Source organism: Centroberyx affinis, unplaced genomic scaffold (genome assembly GCF_046629955.1).
Source record: "Centroberyx affinis isolate AG114_WGS23_722 - 3 ecotype Tasmania unplaced genomic scaffold, CSIRO-AGI_Caff_v1 ptg005188l_1, whole genome shotgun sequence".
Classification (NCBI taxonomy): Eukaryota; Metazoa; Chordata; class Actinopteri; order Beryciformes; family Berycidae; genus Centroberyx; species Centroberyx affinis.
The window spans coordinates 159,341-186,118 of NW_027282579.1; the positions used below are offsets into that span (position 1 = coordinate 159,341).

Consider the following 26,778-nt stretch of genomic DNA (forward strand, 5'->3'; position numbering starts at 1 on the left):
TGGAAAATGTGCTCCTCCTCCCAAATATTAAGGATGCATTTCACCTTCTCTTGACTCCAAGTCTCCCCTTGGTTCATTTTGTTATGCCAGGCTTTCCAAGCATGAGTAACTGCTGGCAATCAGTTGTCAACATCTATAATAATAATAATAATAATAATAATAATAAACTGTATTTGTATAGCACCTTTCATACAAGAAATGCAGCTCAAAGTGCTTTACAACAAAGAAATTACATGTACCAAGTGCTTCACATAAAGCTTGATAATAATAGCGAAAATAAGATAAAGATGAGAATAGAATACATAGAATGCATAAAATAAGATGGAGAATAAAAAATAAGAACATAAGATGGAAAATAAAACCCACTGAAGAATAATAATAATAATAAAAATAAAGTTAAAAAATAGTGTACATCTGTCTCCTCATTTGCAAAATTCCGTGAATTTTCAAAGTTGGAAACTTTCCATGGGAATTAACGGGAATTTATGGGAATAAACGGGAATAAACCAGGAATTTACTAAATTGAAGGTATGCTCTTAATAGGGAACTTAAATATAGTTGGGGAAAATATATTTTAGCATAATCCTGACTAAAACAACCAGATATCATGCAAGTACAGTTGAATATCTATGCTATTCCTCAATCACATGCACACATAGCACACTGCTTACTGCAGGGCTATTGAGACCACGCCCCCTACATGCAACTCAACATTCATGTTTTTGTTCTTCAATGAAAGAATTGATTGTTCAATAAAATATTTAACACTTGATAAAGTTCTACTTACAAATAAATCTGTTTTAATTGTATTATTTTGGATGGATGTCTGCTTATAACAAAACAAATATTTATGCTTGGATATGATACCTTTCCATTAAATTACCCTCAATTCCCAGTTAATTCCCATAAATTCCCATTAATTCCCATAATTCCCATGGAAAGTTTCCAATTTGGAATATTTCCAAAATTCCCCAGCTTAACTTCCCATGGAAATTTACCGGAAACTTTCCGGAAATTTACCGGAAATTTTCCACCCCTTTGCAACCCTACTCCTCATACCCATAAAACGAAGTGTTTTGGGGTCGTTTTGAGTTTGAATGGCATTGTTCTCACCTGCCCAGACAAACTAAACGAAAGGAGTAAACGAGTCACATATGCTTGGTGTGAACATGTACATGAGATTGTCTTCATGGCAATGCTACAGCAACATATCAGTAACTCATATGCTAACACACGTGGTACAGGGACAATACATTCCTCTGCATATATATATATAATCTACATTCAAGCAGCATGGTTGCAGCTGCCTCAAAGTGCGTTACGTAAACATAAACATACCATTGACATGCATTATTAATAAAAGGCCTCATTTCTGTTGGAAGGACACAGTCATCTGTTTGACATACAGCGCTGTGAGTTTGTCATGAAAGGTGGTGGGAGTGAGCCAAGCAAAAAAAGCTACAATTGTCACAGATACAATAGCAACATGAGTCATGGCTAAAACACAATTGCAGGCGATTGTGTTTTAGCCATGAATGCCAATCGCTACTTAAAACTGAAAAATATAATGTCAGTACACTTACACAACATAGTTCATGGAGATACATAATTATGCAAGTGTTCCATTAAACGGGCATTATGGCTGAACTGGAGGGGCGCGAGGTTGTGCCTCTGGTCCGTCTCAAATACTTTTTCATTTTTATGATGCTCCGTGGGAGTTGATTCTCAAGGTTGAAGTTCCACCACTTTATTGCAGGTGTCAAATATGATATCATTCTCTTTTATCACCCATCATCAATGAGGTACCTACCCTGTGGCATTTAAAGCCACGGAGCAGAGGAGGAGGGCTGGAAGCCTGGGGGCCGCCTGGCGTGAGGAGCTCCCACAGACGGCTGTCTTTATTAGCTTGCACTGTGTGCCACGGCGCGCGCGCACACACACACACACACACACACACACACACACACACACACACACACACACACACACACACATAGCCAGACATGGATGGGTGCACACACTCATCCACATGCATCTATACCAACGCAGGCTTATGTTTGCATACATGAACATTGCACATATGTACATACACACACACACACATGCAGACACACACACACACACCAAGGTTAGACCGATATATCAGGTTGATATTGGCCTTTTATTAAATTATCAAATCAGTCATGTGATCCACTGCCGATATGATGAAGGTTCCTCCCAACATCTGCAAAAAAAAAAACAGTCCTGCAATGAAATGTAATTTTCTTTGCACATTGTATTTATTCACTTATATGTTCAATAATGATTTTGTATGTTAATTCATTTCATTTAAAGGCAGTAATGTATCCCAGAGTTCCCCGTAACATTGAATAGGTGTGGTGTGTCAGTCTGCCTCAAAGAGCTGCTGACCGTAAAGGATTTCATCAGTCTGGGTTTCAGTGGAGAGTTTTAGTGTCCCATGATGGACTAAATGCTGTTTCAGAGGCTTTTCCACTCTGACAAGAAGAAAACTCTGAAAGGAAACACTGAATCTTTGTAATTTTGTGGCATTAAAATGGAAAAAAATTCAAAATATTGAATACTGGCACAAAATGTCTTAAAAGTTATTGGCAGGTTTAATACAAAAATATTCATATCAGCCTTCAAAACCCTGTATCAGTCAGACCCTACACTGCAAAAAACATCCATCTGAATGAGTCATTTAGTCTCATGTTCAGCCTTCAAATCTTATTCTTCTTAAATCAAAAGAAAAATTCTGCCAGTGACAGAAATGAGTGTCAGTATCTTGAAACCAGTCAGAATAAGGCAGATCACTGCACTGCTATCAAGAAAATTACACTTGATTCTAAAAAAAAATCTTGAAACAAATTTGAAAACACAAAACGACAATAATAGACTAAAATGACGGAGATGGAGACTAAAAGATGGAGGTTTTCTGCAGTGTAACACACACACACACAGACTGTACCCGAAAGCACACACCGACCTTCGTTCTCCAAGAATGTGCTCTTCAGGAAACACTGAGGCAGGCCAGTTGGTCCTGTAGCTTCTGCAGTGTGGGAGGAGGAAACGTGTCGCCGCCCGCTGATCACCAACCTTGCTGTACCCCTCCATGTCCTTCTGCCCGCCCTCCTGGCCCTCCATACCGCCAGCTGCCCGCCTGCTGAGAGCAGCACTTTGGATGCCCGGTCAGGACGGGGGCGCTGCGTTATCTCCCCGTCATTAATCAGAGGAGGAGCTAGGCCCAGCCAACTGAATTATTGGGAATATTAGGAAAAGCAATTAGCAAACCCGCGCGGCCCGACGCAGATTTAACGAGTTCAGAGTTACTGTCGGATTGGCAGGGTGGCGGCGGTGGAGGATAGGAGGGAGTGTTTAGATAAAGACACTAAAACGGTGGATGCAGTAGAAGCAACAGGGAGGGGTCGGGAGGGGGGGGGGGGAGGGAGGGGGGGAGGCTCTGTGGAGAAGCAAGGAGAGAGGAGAGGAGAGTGCGGCGGTGCAGTGAGAGCCCCGGTTCATGGTCTCCCCTCGGGGGTCTCCTTCCTCTCTCGCTGCCCCTCCTGATGCCTGCTACTCCATTAATCACTCTGATGTATCGCACTAGTCCGGGAAGCAGAGAAAAACAACACCACTGGATAACCTGTTGGCTTGTGTGTGTGTTTGTGTTTGTGCGTGTGCATGCATGTGTTTGTGTGTGTTTGTCTGCGACTGCAAACACTTATATAAGTCCCTCTTCACCAGAGCACAGACTATTCTGGACTGTTGTTTATTCTTATAGAAGACAGTGTACCACAAATATGAAACGCTGGGAGTCCAAGGACGCGGTCACAGCAAGTCTGTCTGGTTTATTCAAACTCTGCTCATATTCAGCTACTTCTTCATGTGTCGTTAACTAGTTAACTAAATTATAGAAAATAGCAGGCAAATCCATTATGCTTAGCTAAAGTTAAAGGGACTGGCATCTGATTTGTTTTGACAACCTCACAGGATGACATGTTGCTAAAACTCTGGTTTGCCTGTAATTGGGCAATGTGAATCCAAATGAAGCAAATACAAAAATGCAACAAAGATGAAAGATTAAAGAAAACAAACATTAGGTGTGATCGCACCCTAAATTCCTCATACAGGCTCCATTATTCACTTAGTGAACTTGCCAGGAGCACAACAGCTCAGAGACTCCCAGACGGCCATAATGCACAGCTGAGTAGCCGGTCCCTTTGTGTTTTGCAGATACTCCATTGATCGGCGCACAGACATGGACAGAGTGTTCAACATCCATGCAGGCAACGGGTCAGTGTTCATCCTTAGGGACCTGGACAGAGAGGAGAGCGCCTGGCATAACATCTCAATCATCGCTACTGAGTTCAGTAAGTGTAACAAGCACCGGGACTGGAAACAAAACTTTTTTGTGCATTCCAAATTTCACCAGCCACTTCCACTGTTTTACCAGCCAAATTGGATTTTTGGAATTGATACTAACTTCTAAATGATGTTTGGTGAACAGTAGCTGGTGGAGTGGAGTACTTGCACCAGCCACAGCCACAGTTTATCTAGTATTTACCAAAATGTACCTAGTATTTGGCTGGTAGCTGGTGTTAATTTTCCACCCTGTGTACCCATGCATATTTCTGGTTTTGCTACAATGAATCCACAAAATCCAATTTGATTGTCTACTATTGTATTACCAAGGCACCTTCCATCATCCATATTTTTTTAACCCTTTTTATGAATGGAAAGTTGTTGATCAGGTTTCATTTACAGAAAGGTCTTTCAGAAGGGCTGAGACAAACTACAACCATCTCACATGTAAACCAGATCATCATGTCATAGAATCATATAAACAACTTCATCACATTGTTTTCGTACTCAAGGGTCGTGTGTGACACAGAAGTGTAAAGAAATTAAATGAAAATCGATTGTCAGTGTAAATACACGGTGTCCATCTTCGTGTGTTTCCTAGACAACCCGCGGCAGATCAGCCGCGTGCCGGTGTACGTCAGAGTGCTGGACGTCAATGACAACGCACCAACATTCGCTACCAATTACGAGACGTTTGTCTGCGAGAACGCCAAGGCTAATCAGGTTGGTATGACAGAACACAAAGCAGTAGCCATGGTTTCATCTTGACTTCTCATTAGGATTATTTATCTACTTCCATTTCAGAGTGCAATTAGCAGACCTGAGACAGAAAGAATATGTAACTCTAACATGTTTCTTTTAGCCTGGTAGGAGTAGTAGATGGGTGGTTAGTACACAGGTCTGGGATTTAGCCCGGGTAAGTACCTATAAATGCTTTGCAGTTGTATCACAAACAAATCTCCCATCAGCTGATGTCATCATGGACGTCTGTTGAAGAACTGGCTGTGAGCAAATAATGGCTAAATATGTAACATCTGCGCTAGAAAAGGAGATAAGTGAAAAAGATTGCTGTGGCGTGGGTGTAGATCCATTCAGTAATGTTCAAAGTAAAAGTGTATAGTCTATTGTCTGATCATGTGGATTTATTTTCAGATTCAGGTTGCTGTGACACAGTAAACTGCACCGTCTTTACTTCTACTCCAAAGCGCTGCAAATTGTAGCTTGACAAGTCAACTCAGACTAAATAAACAGTTTTTGGCTTTGTTAGATAACTAACTAGCTAGCAGGCTGTTATCATGCAAATCCAATAATGTCTTACATTAGCTAGTATGCTATGTGTTTACAAGACAGTGATGATTAGCTAACCATGGATTGCTAGCTAACTATCTACATGTGTACAATGCACAAAATTAATCAGATACCAGTCAAAAGTTTAAACAGGCATTTTGTCTTTATTTTTACTTTTTTTTTCACATTTTAGAATAATAGTAAAGACATTAAAAAAAAACACAAATGGAATTATGCAGTGACTAAAAAAGTGTTAAACAAATCAAAACTATCTTATATTTTAGGTTATTTAAAGTAGCCGCCCTTTGCCTTGATGGAAAGGCAAAGGCTTTGGAAAGAAATTCATACATAGGATCAACTTCACTGTTTGTATTTGTCTAAGAAACAAATCTCCAGCATTTAAGCATTAGATCAAAATGGCTTTAAGAGAATGAAAAACATAGTACATTCAATCAGGTGTGTCCAAACTTTTGACTGGTAGTGTATATCAGTGGTAAAATGATCAGTCCCAAGTCAAAAACAGCACACAAATTAAGGGTCTATTGGATTCTGCTGTGTTTAGTTCACAATCAACTGTGCACAGTCACTGTTGCCCAAGAGCTGAGGACCTCCAATATGGCCGCCAGAGGGTGTGTGTTACATCACCTGAAAGCCCCTCCTACATCACTGTCTGCTTCTTGTTTCAGAGGATCCAGACAGTGAGCGCCACAGATCCTGACGAGCCCATCGGGGGCCACCGCTTCTTCTTCAGCCTGGCGCAGGAGGCGTCTGGGAAGGCCAACTTCTCCGTCCGAGACAACAAAGGTAAACTCAGTCTGCGGCGTATAAACAACGCCCGTTGTGGGCATCAATGAAATTTCTATCTCCAGTATAAAGTTCCCATAAGCCGTATTTACACGTAGTTAAACTTTACCACTCCTGGCGACGTACATTTTATGATTTATAGATATTCTGGAGCTTTACATCTCACAGCACTTAAAGCACATGCATAGATTTAGCGAAATTTCAATAAAGTATATTGAAAGATTAATCCAAGGTTATCGATGACCGTAAACTCCCTCTTAATGTGCAGTGAAGCCTATGAGAATCCCATGGCAGTGTGTGTGTATAAACCGGCTGCTGTGTGTGTCTCGGTTCAGACAACACGGCGTGGATCCTGACGCGGAGGAACAGCTACAACAGCCTGCAGAAGAGCGTCTACCTGGTGCCGGTGGTCATTTCGGACGGGGAGTTCCCCATGCGGAGCAGCACCAACACGCTGACCGTCAGAGTGTGCACCTGCGACCGCGAGGGCAACATGAAGCTGTGCAACGCCGAGGCGCTGACCGGCAGGGCGGGGCTCAGCACAGGAGCCCTGGTGGCCATCTTGCTTTGCGTCATCATTCTGCTCAGTGAGTCCCAGTCCCAGTATGCTGCTGCAGCTCATTTCACTTTCAAACATTTCACCATTCGGCCTTCTTCAGTGAAAATTTGATTTGATTTTTAGGCATTGTTTGACACAAGACCCCATGAAGTGGCATCTTTACTTCCTTGATTTGATGTATTTCCTGTTGAAACAGGATGTTGGGGCGGGACATAATGCAGTGAGGGGTCAATCAAAAGTCTAAACCAATGGAATATGAGTCAGGGAGAGAAAAGCAATTTTATTTGATGGGAGCAGAGCGGAGGGTCGGGATTGTTCAAAAAACTGTGATGGTTTTATTGGTTAGAAATTTATATTTACGCCTACTGGTGCAGCATGAGGTCACCATTAAAGATGCTCTGTTTTCGAGGAAGTAAAAGTGATGGGAGTTCATTTCACAGGGACTTTAAAGCTGCACTAGGGAACTTTGCAGGAGATAACTGTTAATTTTTAAAAGTTTGAAGGACTTCATTACCCAGAAATCATGCAATGTGATGTTTGTAACCTACGCACTCCTCAGACCTACCTTTCTTCTTCTTAGTGGCTAGTATGGGTGAAGTTCAGAGTCCAGCTTTGTCTGGACAGTTGCAGTTGAAGTTTCAGTTGATCAGAGAGATCAAGATTTCCTGCCGGTGACCATATACCACACATTAGAATTTAATTTGGGCATATAGAGCGGCTTTGTGCTTTAGGCTGACAAAGTGGATTTTTACATAAAAATCTTGCCTAGTGCAGCTGAAATACTTTTCTTTGGTTGATAGAATTTTCCAAGTTAAATTAACTGAACTGTCCCAAATGTCCAAACCCCCGCCCAAGTGGTAAGACAGGCTTATGCATACATTGTAAGATATTTTATTTTATGATATATGATATGACTGTATGGTAATTATTTGATTAAACTTTGAGAAATATGACCTATTCCAATAAGGCTAAGGTGGAGCATATTAGAGATTCAGCTTGATATCCATCGCTTAAATGCCATAATAAAATGGACATTAATATGGCAGGATATTAGTGGCATTTCTAGCACAGCAGGTAGTTATCTGTGTTTGCTGTGTTGCCTTCTTAAAGGATTCCTCTGGTGTTGAAAGTGATGGTGATGAAAGTGCCTTATGAAATTGCTGTGGATGTTTACATGCCGTTATCACACAATTAACTACAATGAGACGGGGACATGCCATTCAATCCCATTCATGGTATCGCTCATCATTTATGATATAAAATCCAAACGTGATGTAGAGATACTTAAAGCCGCTCAGCAGTGAAAGAGTGTTTATCTGCCTGGAAGTAGTCAGTGTGGAATAAGTTAGCTTTATCATTCCACAATTTGTCCCACAAATTAGTTGGAGCTGCTGATAACAACAAGCTAGTTTGGTCTCCACTATGACGCTGCTTGCAGGACATCTAAAATATGTGGAAAATAAGGCTGACTTTCACCAACACTGGAGGAATCCTTTTAAATTGTGTTCCACTGTGATCCTAAGCAGCACAAGCCCAGCAGATGGGAAGAACATAATGCATCCTTGTGGTAGCAGAGCCAGTTCTAAAGTCAGACAAGGTCCCTGAACATCAGTGAGCACTCCTGCACCATCGACAATTCCCGCTGGACAGTAACTGGCCTTCAGAACAAGGAGAGGGAGCAAAGAAACAGCAACAAAAGTCACCAAACTCTTTGTTATTTGTTTTTGTTCTTCTTGTAGTGATCGTGGTGCTGTTTGCTGCCCTGAGGAGGCAGAGGAAGAAGGAGCCTCTGATCATCTCCAAAGAGGATGTGAGAGACAACGTCGTCAGCTACAACGATGAAGGGGGCGGAGAGGAGGACACTCAGGCCTTTGATATCGGCACGCTGCGCAACCCGGAGGCCATCGAGGAGAGCAAGCAGCGGAGGGACATCGTTCCCGAGACCTTCTACCCTCCGGTCCGAAGGCCCGCGCCGCCGCCGGCCCGGGACAACAACGGGGACGTGAGGGACTTCATCAGCCAGAGGCTCCAGGACAACGACAGCGACCCCACAGCGCCCCCGTACGACTCCCTGGCCACCTACGCCTACGAGGGCAACGGCTCCGTGGCGGAGTCGCTCAGCTCGCTCGAGTCGGTCACCACCGAGGGCGACCAGGACTACAACTACCTGAGCGAGTGGGGGCCCAGGTTTAAGAAACTGGCGGACATGTACGGGGGCGACGACAGCGACAGGGATTCCTAACGAGAGAACTGGCACACAGAAACAGAGAGAGAGAGAGAGAGAGAGAAAAACACACACACACACACACACACACACATATGGTACTGTGGACAATTCTGGTGCACGTGTGGCCAAGGGAACGGCGAGAGGACACGGACACCGGCACTGTTTGTACAAGTGCTCTTTTACCGCCATCGATCACCGTTCAGTTGTCCCTCCGGTGACAAGACGTAGGCTTTGTGTGTCCTGTCAGTGTTAGTTGCGTCTCTGCGAGGGCAAAGTGAAAAAAGACTTTGTGTCGAGACTTTTTGTGTATATGGGTGTACATGAGGCCCAAATATATCTATACCAACTTACCATTCTTTTCTTTTCTTTTTTTGTTTTTGTTTGTTTTGTTTTTTTCCAAAAGCTGCCTGTGATGGACACGTTCAACAAGCAGTTTTGTAAACCAACAGATATGCCTATGTATTTTTCAGTGTTTCTGGGACAAAAAAATGCTGCATATTGTGAGTTCTATCTTAGCTTGTGTCCGTACGGTAATATGATACAATACGCTGTACAGTTGTTTTGTTTTTCTAGGGATTTCTATCGTCCGGACGATTCCCCCCACCCCACCACCCCCTCTCTCAGCAATGGCTGCCTCACATTAGCCTCTTATCCACAGTTGTGCTCGAGCCCCAAGTGCCAAGGGGGAGCTGGTGCTTAAAACCGTTTATTGAAATTTTATCATCGTCATCGTCGCCGATATAAGAAATCTCGTTTTGCCGATACCTCGTCATACGTTGGACGGGAGGGGTACGTGATGTCATCAAAGGGTTTGTTTTGGTCGGGGCACGTGCTGTCGGTAAGCGGCTAATGTTCTTAAAAGCTTATATGAAGCTGTGCTGAAGGACTGTGGGGTTTAATGCCACAACACACACCCACAAACACACACACACACACACACACTTTTCGGGCTGTCATTTCTGGAGTATCTAATTTTCATCTCCTCACAGCTCCATGCATTTGCTGTGAGGCGAGCTGAAATACCAAATAGTTCCTTATTGAGCTGAATGTCATAAGAACCAATGCCAATTCCTCTGCAAAACCAACTCTTTGGCTGGAAAATGAGGTGCAAAAGATAGTGTTGTTTTGTTCGCTACATTGATGGAATTCACCAAACGTGCACCAGGCCCAATTAGAGGAAAATACTGGTCTTGTTGAACTTTTTTTTTTTGCTCGTTTTGATTATTTCTCTGCAACTCCAGAGTCACGTAAACTGCTCACTGTCTACAGCAAGTTGTCAGATACGTGATTCAAAGTCACATTACCTCCCACTGCATCCCAGAGGACGCCACTGAGCTCCAAACTCGATCAAATTAGATTAGATGAAACATCCCGTTGACAGATATCATTATAATTCATCGATACGAGCTTAGCAGTGTTTACTTTCTTTATGGAAACGGCTCCCTTTTCCTCGTCAGGTAATGAATCGGTGAACTCCCCGGATCAATAGCATTTGAATCAATGGGCCGAGCAAGAACAATATAATTGCTGTTGAAATTCATGGCCGAAAACTTATTTTCCACGTGCGTATAAACTGGAAACCGCCAGGCTGGAGCGCACTTCCTGGGTTTTTAGACATCATGTGACGAAGCATCACAGCGTCCTTTCAGTATGTGAAGTAAAGAGACCTTGCCTTAAATTATAAAACTTAACTAAATGACAAACCAAATGTATGTGTATGATCTATAGCATTAAAAAAATGTTTATATTCTAATCTATCCTAAAAGCTACACAATCAGGAACATGTTTGGCTAAGATTTAGTGTCCTGAGAAGGGCTTCGTCCTGTGCTGTTGAATGTATAACAATGTAAAATAGCAGTTCAGTCGTGAAAACGTGCCAAAAAAGTAAAGCACACCAGTATTTTCCTCTAAATACAGACATTATTGTTATCGTTTTCTGCCCTTCTTTAGATGTACAGTATGTAGTGTTCAACATGCAGCCGGTCCGAGTGTTCAGGCTTTACCCGATAGATTTCCTTTGGGAGGAGCAGGATTGGAATTGCCTTTTCTATAAAGATGCTTATTAAGGGGCACATGACCTTTAAATTGTGTGGAATACGGTTCGTAATCCCATAGGTGTGTCCTCAGCTCAGACAGAAGGTCAAGACATTATACTGGAGCAAGAACATAGTCTGGTTGTAATTTTGTTGGTTTTTAATCTGACATATTCAAAAAAACAAAAAAAAAGGAAAAATGATCCAAATGAATCACCCAAAACAGCAAAATTGTCAAATTAGCTTCACTCCAGACCTCCTCCTATGTAAGTGGGAACAAACAGCTTTGATATCGCTAAGCTGATAAGAGGGCCGGTTGATGGGAGAGAACTGGAAGGGCAGAACCACATCAGCTGAAAAAAGGCCAGCTAAAACAAGCTTTGCCCTCGCTGCAGCAAAAGGCCAACCTGAGAAGAGGCTGACATTTATCAGACATTTGAAACAGTAATAACAAAACACAATGGCATAATTGCCATAGCCATTTTTTTCCTCCCTGTATGTATTACGAATCAGGCTTGACATCAAGGACAACAATGCTGCAGTAGATTAGACAATCCAATTGATAACACAATTGTTAAAAACTAAATTCTTTGCGCTCAGCTATTGTATACACGTGTTCTTTTTTTTTTGCCCCCTAGTTTTCTTTATTGGCTTGTTGCTGGAGCTCCCACTGTGTAAGTGGCTATTTGAGATTGCGGCAATGTTGCTATGATAAGCATTTAATGGGGTTCAAAAACCCTTCACTCTCAGAAAACCGCTTTTCTGCCTCAAGGTACAATGTGAGGTCTCAAACAGAAATCAACATGACAGCAGCACTCACCAAAAGCATTTTTTTTTTCTTCTATCCTCACTATTTTCTCTCTTCATACAGGGTGTCAGCATATCGCCATTACAAAATACATGCTTGTGTTTTTCCTATGGACAGTCTTGCCTCCGAGCGCCGGTGCCATGCTCGGCTAAGGATAACAGAAAATGTTGCACATCGTAATGAACGTCATGATACCACTATGTCAACACTGTCGGGGGGTTTCTAGTCCAGGCAACTAGACGGTGACACTGATGTCCTCTTTCTCCAGATACAATAGGTCTGTGGTTGTTGATGTGTAGACATGGTTAGCCTCGGGGCTCTCCGCTACTACAGTATATTATGTTGGTGACAATGTGATTGAGCAGTCAAGTTTTGTCAATGTAGAAACAATATGAGAGGTTGTGGTAGTGTAAGGGGCCCTACACCATTGGCCGTTCATCAATCTGCTTTGTAAAACGTGATATTTTGTACTGAATATTTATATGACACGATTAAACATCTTTAAAATCAGGCTTTCTTTAGTTTCTCTGTGTGGTGTTGGGATCTCTCTGAAATATTACATGTTAAATGTGATGGTAAGGACATGTGATTCGAGGGGTTTATGCACTAGTGTGGTAGATCTAGTTGACGGCCTCCCTCAAATCTTTTCCATTAGCCCCCCCCTCCTGCCCATTCAAATTCTGGTTAGGGAGGACAATTTAGCAATTTATCTGAACTGTGTAATACTAGCCACGGGGCTAGCGGGCTAGCAAATTTCCATCCTCATAGGTAAGTACATAAATCTCAAGTATAAAAGATTTAACTCTAGATGCAGGGTAGTAATTCAAGGGAAGACCGTCGTTAAATAGCTGGATCCAGAGGCTACTGAACTGAGGAAATCATTAATTAGACAATCTATAATTAAGATCCGTTTGACAGCCAATCAGATTTGGAGAGGTGTATAAAAAAAACCCACCATTTTTGTAATTAGAGGATGAGTGGCAGATGTGAGACAGATGGCGACATTCTAGAGATTGAATATAATTGACTCAACCCTTTTTTCTCATCCAGGCCACATACAGTAATACGCAGTGAATCTGATATTCAACCGATGTACTGAATCTGAAAATATCTTTATTTGCAATATGACAACAGCCTTGACGAGTCATTTAATATTTGAGACTCCATTTAAAAACAAATTATTTTGTTTTTCTCATCGACGTTCATCAATAACATGGCAAGCTCTGCTACTGTTTTGGGGTTAAAAAAGTTTGACAGCGATTGAGTCCGTTATGAAAATAAGACCGACACATAAAGCAGCACAGACCAAAAAACAACAAAAACAAAACAGGACAAATGTGAACACTTAAAATACAAGGCCACCTCTGACAGTCCTACAACATTAAACAGTAGGAGACATCAAGGCATTCGTTTTTTTTCACATTAATATTCTTTCCTGCATCGGCTTCAATCAAAACTAGTGGGCAAAAACATACTTGACCCTCAATCACCGGGTTCAGAGTAGCAACATATCAACATATTCTAATATTTGCCAGTGTTGCCTTGACTGTCCTGTGAAACTGAGGTTACACTCAAACATCCTTTCTGACCTATCATGGCTCCACGGTCATCTTGCCTTCCCCTCTCCTGCCTGGACAGGTGCCATTTTTGCAGACAGGTCTTTAATGTGGATGCGGATCCTGATTGGCCCCAAGAAAAAAAAAAAAAAAAAAAAAAAAGGGCACTGTCACTTCCTGCATTCCTCCGCCTCGTCGGTCTCCTTCTCCTGCCGCTCCCGCTCTCGTCTCATCTCCTTCAGCTCCTGTCTGTATTTCCGCTCGATGAAGCGCTTCTGATGAGCCATCTGCGGGAAGTTATCTGGTACAGGGAGAGGTAGAGCGGGAAACAGAGAGAAGTCGACCAAGGAGAACAGATAAAGAGAGAGACAGGGAGGCAGGGGTGTGAAGAGACAAGGTCAGTTTCCAACTGGGTGAGGACAGCAATTTAGGTTTCAAATTGCACTGACTATAGTTTTCATACCAAGTGTCATGCTGTCACTTTGGTCAAATGAGCGCAAATGTTGCAGGCAGTATTGCGATCAAATTGCCCTCATGTTGTTATTTTCATTAATAATGATGAAGTAACAAGAAATTAGACAGGCCTTGTTTGGTTTCAGCGCAATGACTATGAGATCTGATAACATAATTACAAGAGAACATTTCTAAATGAGATCTGTAATAAGATGGTGTAATAAGACAGCAAGGGGAAAAAAAAAAAACAATAAATAGGAGGCGGTAGGACGTAACATATACAGTACGTCTCAATTTAAAACGGCATGCATGAGAGACGCCCGGTCTTTTGTGTCAAATCATCTAAATCACAAATTTGATTGCGCAGATTACGGTCACGCGGCACGAGACCCTGTTGTGCTACAGTCCTCAAGCAAATTACAGTCAGGCTTTCAATGCCTTTCCCATGTGAGTTTTAAAGCCAAGTCTATGATGGAAAACCGAGGGGGCCACCCAAAAATCTTGGCCACAATAGTGCTATTCATTTTCTAATGTTTCTCATTTGGGCCTTCCTGTCAATGACCTGAAACATGGAACGGTTTCTGGAACATAATCGACAGTTTTTGGCTGAAAAAAATAAAAAATAAAGGTCCTTCAATTGATTCTAAGGAGGAATTGGCCATGAACAACAAAAGGCCATACAATACCTTGGTTGTTGGAGACATGGTTAAAGAACTCTGCTTAAAGTCTGCAAAGGGTCCCGGCATTCAAAATTTGAGAAACTCCTACGGTAAACTGTAACAATGCCACAAAAACTTTAATTCAAACAGCACTTCTGTATGACTCGTGAATGGGAGTGGAGGACACACCGTTCCTTTCACCACGTTCTCTCATCCCTCATTACCGTGCCATAGCGGGGAAAAAGAGAAGGATAACGGAAACCTGCTATTAGAAAGGAGTCGTGTGTCCAAAAAAAAAACAAAACAAAAAAAAACAGAATATAAACACTGAAAAACCCTTCTCTTGGCAAATTTGAGACACGCACGCATGCACGGACACACACACACACACACAGAAAAACACACAGTCTATTTCAATATGCCTTCAGTGACTAAGCAACACTTGGTGAGCCTCGGAGAGAAAACTACATATTGCAGTTAAAATATGGAAATCACCAGCATTTTTCCCTGGGAGATGACTTGAGAATAACCCACTCGAGAGGGGGAAAAAAAGCTTTGGCCATTTACATTGTTTAACATGCGGGACAAGAGCGGGCGTCAAAGAATGGGGGGTTTGCTAAAGAATGCACAAGGCTTTTCATTTATTCCAAGTTTCCATTCGGGAAGGAGAACAGAGAAGCCTGTGTTGGGCATTGCAAAGACATATTGAGAATTCTCCGCCGTCCAGCGTTCTGTAGAAAAGCACCTTTGAGGAACCCCGCACTCTGCATACTGATTACCTCTGGTTAAGGCGTTAGCACACTTAGCTCGGCTCCAGCCTTTTGTTTATCGACAATGCGGTAATTCCTTTCAAGGACGGAGGTTGCGGTCTTGAGATTCAGGGTGTAGCTGCCTTCGGAAGAGACGCCGGCCCGGGGACCCTTGGCAACACAAGGCTTGTTGTACCCGGCAACGGCGATGCCTGAAATGCGCGCTCACACCCAGCAGCTGGATGTGGAATCTGTGATGAGGGATCAGCTCCCCCCTTTTAAGGGCATAAGAACATACAGTGTCCTTTCACTTAGGCGTTTACTATTCAGCCTAAGCCCGGGCTGTGAAACGATCCCACAATAGACTCCGCTGGTTGAGTCTATCACCTAGAGCTCACCCACACCTCAGTCAGCAAACAAATTGTGTATCTCTATAGTGCCGTTGATGAAGGGATTTCCCCGCCCTGCCAAGGGGCAAACAAAAGAGCCAAGCCAGTGAATTGAGATCCTCCATACTGTACTTTGCTTTGCCTCTATCCATCCAATGCTTTTATCCAGAGATTAAGGGGTTTAGAGAAAGCTGAGGAGAGAGAACCGAGTCCCCTTCCAGCTACAAGCCAGATCGAGGCTCTCTCTCCCTCCTTCATTGTTTGGGAAACAAGCAGCCATAAGGAAAGGAAAAAAAAAACATAAGAAGAGAGAACCGAGTCCTAGAGAGAGATCGGAGGCGTAGAGACAGAGGTACTGTGGTGCTCTAAAAGGATGACTGATAAATGGTTAAGCCTTTTCCATGTATATTTGATGTGGCCTTAGACCTAACAGTGCATGGTGCATGGAGCCTCAGGGCCTGAGAAACTCTGCAGCGCCAACTCTTTCCTCCGCTGGTTCTGTTCTCCTACCTGGCTGCTCTCGGCTCGATTTGTTTGCACTCATGTTTCTCCCAGTCTGGGCCTTGGTTAACATTTAATTCTGCCTTGACAGATAGGCAGGAGACTGTCAAAACGACGGCCATAAAATAATGAAATGTGAATCAGTCGAGCCACCAGCGGATCAGCTACAGACAGCACACACCAAATATTGGGCCCCATCTCTTTAATGAGCCCTGAGCTGTCTGAGCGAACACGGCTCCGTCTCTCACCTCTCCAACACCGCTGGAGCCGCGGATCCTGTCAGCCAGGAAAGCTCTGCACCAGAAACAAAAAGTTCAATCCTGCTGAAAGCGCCCCTGATACTTGAGAAGGCCTTAAATAAAACATGGAAATGAATCCTGACACATTGCGGGGAGGTGTTTTCGATCCGCGAGTAATACAAGGTAGGGCTGCTGTACAAGATGAGCAACGCTGTAGCCAATGCTGCAGCGAGGGCCAACAAGACAATCAATGACGAATTACATGACACCGGGGCTAATGTCCTTGATTAGTCTTGCTATGTGAACAAATGAAGCGAGGCCCTTGACAATCACATGAGAGAGAACGTGGCTCCGGCAGGAGTTGAAGGCGGCAGGTCGGGCTGCGGCAGATGAGCTCGGTTCTCATTATATGAGCTCATGGTCAGGAGACATGTACATCCTTCAAGGGCTGTTGGAACCCTGCTGACTGACCTTGCAGAAAAACCAGCAATCATCGCAACAAGAAAACATTCACACAATGGCATCACAGAATATCGATGCTGCTGTGAGATTAGTCATGTCAAAATGATAAATTCAGGTCTGAAGACTACATGGGATAGCCAGGGCAGAAAACTATAGGAAATCTTAGGGCTGGGCGATATATCGTATAATATCGATATCGTGATATGAGACTAAATATCGTCTGGGATTTTGTTTATGGCAATATTGTGAAATAACTTAAATGTTACTTCTTCCTGGTCTGCGTAAAGTGATAACATTTTTTTGACTTATTAGCGAATTCTGGCTGAGTAAAATGAACAACGATTGGCTTTACCTGTTCATCATATCCACATTACTTATTACTGATTACACATTACTGATTACTAATGATCATTACTGATTTTCAAAATGTTCCTGTAGGGCTGGGCGATAATTCCATATTATCGTTTATTGTCTTTCAGTGGAATCATATTGTGATGATATTTTAATATCGTGACACACATTTCTGCTGTCTATTGATGATGACAAGAAAATTTTACTTAAAAACCATGATAGAATGAGGTATGGTAGGAATATTATTTGAAAATTTCAGTTTTGTTTGACACCACACCTAACCTCACCATTCGGTTCAATGAGATGAACATTAATTTCATTATTTAACGTGATTTTGCATACATGAACCATATCGTGATATATATTGATATCGAGAAAAATCCTTATGATTATCATGATATTGATTTCAACCATATCGCCCAGCCCTATGTTCTTGTGTGTAAATATCTTATGAAAGCAGGAATACTCATCCCCAAAATATTGTCACATTATTGATATTGAGGTATTCAGTCAAAAATATTGCGATATTTGATTTTTGTCGATATCGCCCAGCTCTACTCTCGATGATGATTGGCTACCTGACCAGCCACAACCTAAATTAGCCAGTATTTGGCTGCTGATGATTTCCCATCGTGTTATAACCACAATTTGCTCCACTTCTGTGATCAACTACATTAACAAGCTCTTACCACAGTACGAGTATTGTTTAAAAATTAGCAGTCTATTTGAAATTCACTGTCTGGTAATTAGTCAAAATAATATAACTGGCAGCCTTCAAAGCTCGGTGCTCAGGAGCGTTGGCTGAAAGGTACTCGAGGGTAAGTGCGGTCCAGAGGTGAGCATGTGTTGTAAATAGGCGGGTTTAAAATAAGTGATAACACAAAGTCAAACAAAGCCCTGGAACTGGAAGCATTTTGTGCTGAAGCAAGGAAGACTTGCAGAGATGATTTTAAATTAACTGACCTTTTAAAAGGCATCGCTAATCTAGTCACATGAAACAGCAATTTATGAGGGGGGAAATGTTCATTTACTAGCAATGAGCATCTATCAATCATGGTGACAGAGGTGTACACTGGGGATAGAAAATGGAGAGAATTAAGGGAGGGAGGAAGACACGAGAGAGAGAGAGAGTCTATGCACTGAACTACGCCCCCTGATAAGGAGGGAGGGAGGAGAGAGAGAGTCAGAAACAGAGAGAGAGAGAGAGAGAGGGATAGAGAAAGAAGGGCTTTAAATAATAACATCCTAACACTAATGTTTCATAAAAAGCAAAAGCTTGGGCACACAAACAGTATCAATCACAAGTGGCTAGGGGCCTCATTTATGAGCCAAATGAAATCAAAGTTTGACCTCGCTGCCCTTTGCAAGTTCTACACGCCCGTTCCAGCAAAGCCATTTGTGTCCACCTCTGGCTAATTAGTTGAGCTAAAGAACAAATTGTACATTTGATTTATGCGGTGGTCAGAAGGGTAGCAAAGTCCAGCCCAAAAATGACACCAGAACACATGCACTACTCTCTATGTACTCAGTATAATGTATTATATTATGCATACACATGCATATGCATAGAACAAGAAGCAAATCGGAGATGATGGCGACTGCTGGTGGATGTGTTTCTAAGAGCCCTATAATTGTATTTTTGCTTGGCAGTGAATGAGACATTGTAAATGCCTAAAAACCACTATCTATTTTCCTTAAGTGCTGTCTGATGACAAGATGAAAAACAGCCAAGGAGTGAAGCGGCACATAGGGGATGCGTCAGCCACACTCCTTCAAATCTGAAGAGGAGCGCTGAGCACAAGAGAGTCCCTCAGAGTGTGAAGCCTCACTCTCATGGTCTATAAAAGCGCTCAAAAACACAACAAACAACACAAACTTTCTGTGGCTCTCAACACGAACTTTCTGTGGTCCCCCAGGACTATCGACATGGTTGAGGACGCTTAGCTTCCCCCGCCCTTGTTTTTTTTTGGTTCTCCATCGCTGGCTAGGCCCCATGCCTGTGCTCTGGGCTAGCACTTCAAACAGCCTAATATCCTATATGTAGCAGCCAACCGGCTGGTCAGGCCACAGCTCTCTGCCAGCCATCTTGCATACTGTACAGCCAAGGCTAATATTCAACACTGAGGCAAAGCGTGTGAAAGGCTTAAAGCGTGAAAGTGTGTGTGTTAAAAGTGCACGTGTATGTATGTGTGTGAGTGACTGTCATGTTTGAGTGTGTGTGTGTGTGTGTGTGTGTGTGTGTGTGTGTGGGTCCACGTCGCCAAACAACTTACATTTTTCAAGCGCATCCATCGCAGCTCCCATTTCCGCCTGTTGGATGCTGGATTAAAAATATTTTAAAAAGGGGAGAGACAGAGAGGGAGAGAGAGAGAGAAAGAGGAGAGAGAAAAGGTCTTTAGCATATTCAAAATGTCCCTTTTTTGAAATTCTGTCAAAAAACGTGCCCAATATTGAGGGGATTATCGAGAGTGCCTTTTTATTTGTTTTGAAAGAGCCCTTTTCCTCCAACAATCCCAGGTAACACGGCACACACATCTCAGAAAGGTAAGCCTATTGGCGGCTCTGCGTTGGGCAATGTTTACGCCTGCATCTCAGCGTCCCTCCGTATATATTATGCATTACGTGATCATAGACCAGCGGTGGGGGTGCGGTTGTGGGGGTGGGGGTGGGGGGGTGGGGGGGGCTTAAGTCGAGTAAATACAAAAACAGTAAGCTGTGAAAGATCCTATGGAAGGGACAAACTTATCGCCAGCTTAGAGCGAGAGGGAGCGCTTTCAAGTAGGGGGCCGTGGAGGGGATTTCCACACGGAGGGGGTGAGAGATGTTTGATGGATTTAGGTTTCATTTCTCCCTGGCTCAGCCGCGGCTTTATCGTCAACCCCTCCACCCTGAAAGGCCTCCGCGCACACACTCACTTTCTTTACCCTTTACACTTTACAAAAGCACAGACGCACGTGCACATACATCCAAGCGGGGGGAGATAGATAGACACACACACATTAACATGCAGATCCCCCCCCCCCCTCCCAACCCCTCCCTTTCCCTACAGTGAATCCAATCTCAGGTAGAACGAGACTCAAACGCACCCCCCCCCCCCACCCTTCCTCCCTCCAAAGTGCACACTGTGTCATCTAGTCGCAGATTCTTCTCCTGTACAAAGTGATGTTTCCATAACACAATTTACGTCAAATCGATAATGAATCGATTCATTTTCATTCTGCATAATGCCTCTCCCGATAGAATAGGCCAACGAGAGCTTAATTGCTATAATAAACACCATCAATAAAGCGCGGCCATTATTCTCGAGCCCATTAGCGGCGCATTGAGGAGGGGGAGCGCCTCGCCCTGTGGTGTCTTATTATATTGTACCGTCTCACTCACCTTGGGCCTTTGCCACAGCCTATCCGCTCCCCTTTGAAATACACGGCGACGGTGTAGGTCCGGGCATGTGACGGCCCCACTGTCTGCAGGGTCCTGCAAATTCAACCAGAGAAACATGGGATGAGGAGGCGGCTCAGGAGGAGGAGGAGGAGGAGGAGGAGGAGGAGGAGGAGGAGGAGGAGGAGGAGGAGGAGGAGGAGGGTAGAGTTGAGAAATAATAATACCCAGGAGAAGGCTCAAGGACACTCAGTGACATTGTCCTTTAGAGAAATAACAAGAAAAAGGGAGGAAAAAAAAGTTTTCAATTGGAGCAAATATAATTCATCTCAAGCGGCGGGCTGAGAGGGGAGGGGAAGGGGAATAGCGCTTTGATTCACCAGCGTGCTTTGAGAGTGTATAGAAGCCATCTGAGGGACATATAAACAACTTTTAAAGCCTACCCACCCCCACCCCCCCACCGCAAGATCTGTGTTTGGCAACAAATATGACATGTTGGGAGAGAGATCGAAATAAAAGAATGACAATCTTCTTTGAGAGACCCGGCTAGTCTTTGAAGTGCTGGGAGGGTAAACAATCAAGACGCGAGAGAAGGACCGAGAAAAATAACAGACAGGGAGACAAGATAATATGACTCCGCTAACTTAACACGTCTACTTCATATTAAACATTTAAAAAAAACAATTTCAAACCGCCCGTTTTGTTACATTTCTGCAGGGACACGCGTGCGCAAGCCGGCAGACAAAACTTGGGAGATGTTTGAAATGTTAACATTAGCATAAACATCTCAGACCCAAGCTGTGTGTCACCTAAATTATTCACAGACAATTTACTTATTTCAGGAGAGCAATCCATTTTTAATGCAATGTGGTCACTTATGACACTTTATCAATAATTCAACCCCCTTTTCTCACTTACAAAAAACGAAGAAGCGCGTGGCATGTGCGGAGGAAACGGAGACCGCGTTTGTGCGCGACGCTTCGGCCAAGTCTCAACAGGGAGAACACAACGCTCCAAATTATCACGCTGCTCACAATGACACAAAACGAGACGAAATGAGGAGGAAATCTGCGAGGCGTTGGGAAGTTGTCAACTTCAAGGGGGGAAATCCAGATCGAGAGAATTTTTTTTCCTTCTTCTTCTTCTTCTCCTCCTCTCCCTCTTTCCCTGGCTCTTTGGTGGCTGTACACATACACAGATGGAAGTGTGTGAGGGAGAGAGAGAGAGAGGCAGCTCTGTAGGGGGTCCACACTGCTCCCAGTAGCACAGCTTCAGCTCAACACTAAAAGCAGCCACTTACTGACTCAGGCCATTCTCCGCACAAAGACCGTGTACGAGTGTGCGTGTGTGTGTGTGCATGTGTGTGTGTGTGTGTGTGCTCCCTGGTGTGTCTCGCCCTGACCGGAGCTGGAGTAAAGTGATGGAGCCAGGGGTTGGGGTCTGGATCTGTCATCAGCCAGACACTTCCACCAGGAGACCTTTAGCAAAGGGGGGGTTTGGCATCGGCATCGACTCTATATCATCTCCCGCCGTCCCTCTTGGTCTCTCCGTCTCTGCCTCTGCCTCTGTCCTACACTCACTTCACACTCCGCCTCAACCCTCTACTCTACTCTGTTTTTTTTTCGCACTCTTGTAGACGGATTCGGACGCAGGACGCGGACACTCAGAGACGGGTCTGACACGGGACGGGGGGGGGCGTACGATTCATCAACCTGGCAGGGGGCTTGAGAGAGGGGGTCAGGCTGCTGGCGTCGAACATCCCAGGAGGAGGTCAGGGAGGCGCTCGAGATTATCGGGTGCTGTGTTCTTTGAACGGGGGACGTGGAGAGTCAATACAGTGACTACAGTATAGGCCGGCTCTAGTGTGGCACTGGTGCAGGTGTGGCAAATGTCAAAAAACCATCCCTTTGTCAACAATGGAAAGATATAATAAAGATGTGATTCTGTCCAAATGACCTCTCATGAAATTGGTCTAAATGTCTCTACCTTGTATTTTTATTTTTCAGTGTAATGTTTGCTTATAAGTTTGTATGTTCTATATTCTGAAAAACGAAAAATAAAATATTCCAAAAAATACGTTGAAATTCAAGTCACTCGGAAGCTCTCCTTTGTTTGGCGTTCACGTTCCTGTGGGCGATAGAGTTTGGAGGCAAGCGTTGACGGCGATGTCAGAGCCGTGCCGTGTCAAACATACCCGCATCCGCCGGGCAGATAGACAGATTAATAAATTGGCAAAACAACGCTGTAAAGAGATTTAAATAAAAATGAGAGAGAGAGAGAGAGAGAGAGAGGCTGGGAGAGACAGAGAGAGAAAAAGAGAGAATCGATTAAACGCTGAATTGTACAGTATCGGTAGATAAAATTTTCCATCTCCAACTGCCCTTGTATGTCAACCTGACCCCCCCCCCCCACCCCCACCCCCTTTTCTCAGACACACTGTTTGTCAGTTTCCATGGTGACGAACACACTGCTTCGTGGCAGCTCTCAAAAGCGTTCTGTCAAATGACACTTGCTCCTTGACCTTTTGTCAAATAAGAGGTCTCTTTGGGCGTGTTTATTTATCGCAACAACAGAGACCTTTACACAGCCATTCCCAATGTTCTGAGAGCAGCGGCAAGGAGAAAAGTCCTGTGAATTATGTTTGTGCCATTTTTATTTCTCTAAATGTTCACTGCGCCCGCCGTAATGTCTGCCTGAACCCATCTGAATAGAGGAGGTTGGGGTCATGGCGAGGGGAAAGATGTGTGTACTGTGCAAACTTGTGTGTGTGTGTGTGTGTGTGTGTGTGTGTGTGTGCTCACGTGTTAGGGCTACAAAGATATACCAAGGCTCCCATCTTATTGATTGATATTTGGCTAAGATTTTTCAAACATCCAAAATTCTGATCAATTCATGAAGAAAGAAAATACTTTGAATGGTACCTGATCTGCAAACAAAAAAAAGATTCTTGTTCAAATGGGAAGAAGTCTACCACCTGAGCATCTTGCCATCACAACTTTACTGTCAGTTAAATTGTAGTGAACTACGCAGGGAAATGCTACAAGCTAAACATGATGATCATTAAGCCCTGGTGTGTATGCTGGGGTCTGCCAACTATTTCGATAATCGATTAATCGGTTTGAGTAATTTTTTAAGAAAAATAAGTCAAAATGATCTGATTCCAGCTTGTTAAATGTGAATATTTTCTGGTTTCTTTACTCCTCTATGACAGTAAACTGAATATCTTTGGGTTGTGGACAAAACAAGACATTTGAGGACGTCATCTTGGGCTTTGGGAAACACTGATCCACATTTTTCACCATTTTCTGACATTTTATAGACCAAACAACTAATCGATTAATCGAGAAAATAATCAACAGATTAAACGACAATGAAAATAATTCAATAGTTGCAGCCCTACTTTATGACCAAGGTCATTAAATACCAACCACTCTAGTACTATGTTTTGTATTGTGAAGACCTATGCCACTGGTCCATGATTTTGTGAATGTACTCTACTGCACCTCCAATATTTGTCCTTGTATCGTTTTCTTCTATGAGGATATAAATAAATTGTTAAAATGTGTGTGTGTGTGTGTGTGTGTGTATGTTCGGGGACCTTACTTGTACAGTGGGATATCAGGCTCCTTGCCCTCAGTTCTCAGGGTCAAACAGCACTGCTGCAGCTGAGACTTTGGGTCATTCCAGTCCTGGTTCAAAATGAACTCCTGCAATACACAAACACAGAGCACACACACACATACACACACACAGTTATAAACTAAATTTTTCGAAAAGAGAAAGAATAAAAAAATTTCAGCTGCAGTTACAAATTCTCCCTCCCTCGGTCGCTCATGCTTTTATTTCATTCCAGCCGTGACCCCCTCCACCCTTCCCCGGCTTTTTCCCCTTCCCTTGCACTCTCACTTATTTGCTCACTCTCTCTGACTGGCTCTCCATCTGTCTTCGCGGTGGGTACAAATCACAGGCTACTTAAGACAAAAGCCAATCCCGGGCCAGAAATAAAGAGCGTCTGGGAGTCTCCCAGGTGTGCAGCCCTGATACATTTCTCTTATCCAAGGGGGACTTCTAAAAGCCCTTCCATTAACAGGGAAGCAGCCTTGTCATAAAAAGGCAGACTTTGAATCCAGAACTGTCTGCTCCTATTAATTTTCTACAAAGAGTGCTTCTGCTTCTGTAGCCCGCGCTCCTCTACTCTCTCCCTTTACTGCCCCCCCCCTCAATCTCCGCCGGTTCTCGCTTCTGCGCTTTGCTTCCCTTTTTCTCCTTCCCACTTTTCCTCTCTCTGGGGGGCATCTACACTCCTTTAGCCTTAAGCAGAGAAATTTGGCTGTTTTGAAAGTAGCGTATATAGCCCTGTTCTAGTACAAGCCATTGCGAGCACATAAAGCAGATGCACACACACACACACACACACACACCTCCATATGCATAATCACACAGTGCAGCAAAAAATGCGAACACAAGGAACTAGCGTTTATGTCCCTGGTTTTGCCTCTCTATTTCCATCCAAATTGGATGAAGCAGCGCAATGTGCAACGCTGTGGTTTCCAGAAGGCTATGTAAGGAGACGTGCTGGCTGTTTCACAACTTTTCTCTTGGAAGTGGAAATGAGGTGCTCTCTTGCAGCGACCATGACGCAAAGCTCAGCTCCTCCAGAGCTGGGAGTCTCCCTGGAGAGGCACACCAAGACAGCAATTAGCATGGCACATCAGACCACTGCAGCGGCTTCACAAGGAGAGGGCCACGCTGTGTGGGTAACCGTGTATGTGTGTGTGTGTGTGTGTGTGTGTGTGTGTGTGTGTTTTTGTGTGCGTGCGGGTGTGTGCACATGCCGTGTATGTGTGTGTGCGTGCATGCCCATTTAGGTACAGTATGTGAGAGTGTGAGATAGTTTGAGTCTTCTTCTACAGCAGCTGTGTTAACGGGAAAATAGCAGGCTTACTAAATTGCTCCCCCCTCAAGCCTCCCCTCTCCAACTCTGGTCAATCCAGTGGTGCTTGAGAGCAAAATGTCTCTCCTTCCTCACATCTAGCCATGGGAGCCTCGACCGAAGCTTACGCGAATGATCAAACTCCTGGACCACTCCAGAAATGGACGCCATCAGCGGCCCGAGCACTTCTCGGATCGATAGAAAAACACTGACAACTGACGCTAACAACCCAATAAACGCGCCCCGACACTGTAGCGATCCCCATTAAAGATGACTAAAATAGGGATTCGGTACGATGTTGCGAGAGGCATTCAAGAGCCAAGCACCACTTCAAGTGTTGCGTCAATGCTAGCGCCATTAGGGCATAGCCATTAACTCTCCCCTCATTATCTCCCCAGCTCTTTCTCTCTGAGGTGCCAGGCACAGCGGCTCATTGATCAGCGCGAGTGGTGAAGGCTATCAATAGGGGCTCACCTTCAGCCGGGGGAAGAAGCACACGTTCATGAAGGTGTGCACGTACTCCAGATCTTTATCAATGTAGAGGGCTGCGATGAAAGCTGCGGAGAGAGAGAGAGAGAGAGAGGGTGAGAGAAAGAGAGCACTTAAAAACAATGAAGTGATGAAAAAGGCTGAGCAGTTGATGGGTTGATCTTTCTTTTCTGCTCGGTGCAAAAGTTGGCTCTCTTTCTACGTCTTAAGTACAAATAAAACATTAACAAAACCAGAGGATGAGCAGCCAAGGTCCTGGACCGCATTGGGTCTGAAGTGGCTTGATGATATTATAGATGAGGATTTGAATGAATAGTTGCATGGAATATGCATGGGCATATAGTTTGCGGTTTCAAATAAATGTCACATATGACTGACAGAATTGAGAGCAACTGCCCGCTTTAACTCTTCAAATGTACAGAAGCAGATTTGAACTGTAAGCAGTAGGCGCCGGGTTTCATCAGTCACCTCCTGGCTGTCCCTTTGTTTTTCCCCCCCTCCCATTAGCTGCCAATGCTTTTCCTCATCTCCGTGACTAA

The 26,778-nt window shown here is 43.8% G+C and overlaps 2 protein-coding genes across 2 annotated transcripts in view; one reads left to right on the top strand and one right to left on the bottom strand.

Moving 5' to 3' along the window:
- The window catches only part of LOC139666887 (cadherin-6-like), a 33,514-nt gene extending 24,260 nt beyond the window's left edge, over positions 1 to 9,254 (top strand). The window contains exons 7-11 of the mRNA XM_071546228.1: positions 4,234 to 4,370; positions 4,964 to 5,085; positions 6,336 to 6,453; positions 6,789 to 7,040; positions 8,752 to 9,254. Coding sequence (XP_071402329.1) covers positions 4,234 to 4,370; positions 4,964 to 5,085; positions 6,336 to 6,453; positions 6,789 to 7,040; positions 8,752 to 9,254 — 1,132 coding nt within the window. The remainder of the gene's footprint in view (positions 1 to 4,233; positions 4,371 to 4,963; positions 5,086 to 6,335; positions 6,454 to 6,788; positions 7,041 to 8,751) is intronic.
- Positions 9,255 to 13,187: 3,933 nt separating this feature from the next.
- Positions 13,188 to 26,778, bottom strand: part of drosha (drosha ribonuclease III) — a 90,046-nt gene continuing 76,455 nt past the window's right edge. Inside the window, exons 28-32 of the mRNA XM_071546227.1 lie at positions 26,225 to 26,307; positions 24,421 to 24,524; positions 20,821 to 20,913; positions 19,713 to 19,759; positions 13,188 to 13,937 (exon numbers count right to left, since the gene is read on the bottom strand). Of these exons, the coding sequence (XP_071402328.1) occupies positions 13,807 to 13,937; positions 19,713 to 19,759; positions 20,821 to 20,913; positions 24,421 to 24,524; positions 26,225 to 26,307 (458 nt within the window). The 3' untranslated portion in view covers positions 13,188 to 13,806. The remainder of the gene's footprint in view (positions 13,938 to 19,712; positions 19,760 to 20,820; positions 20,914 to 24,420; positions 24,525 to 26,224; positions 26,308 to 26,778) is intronic.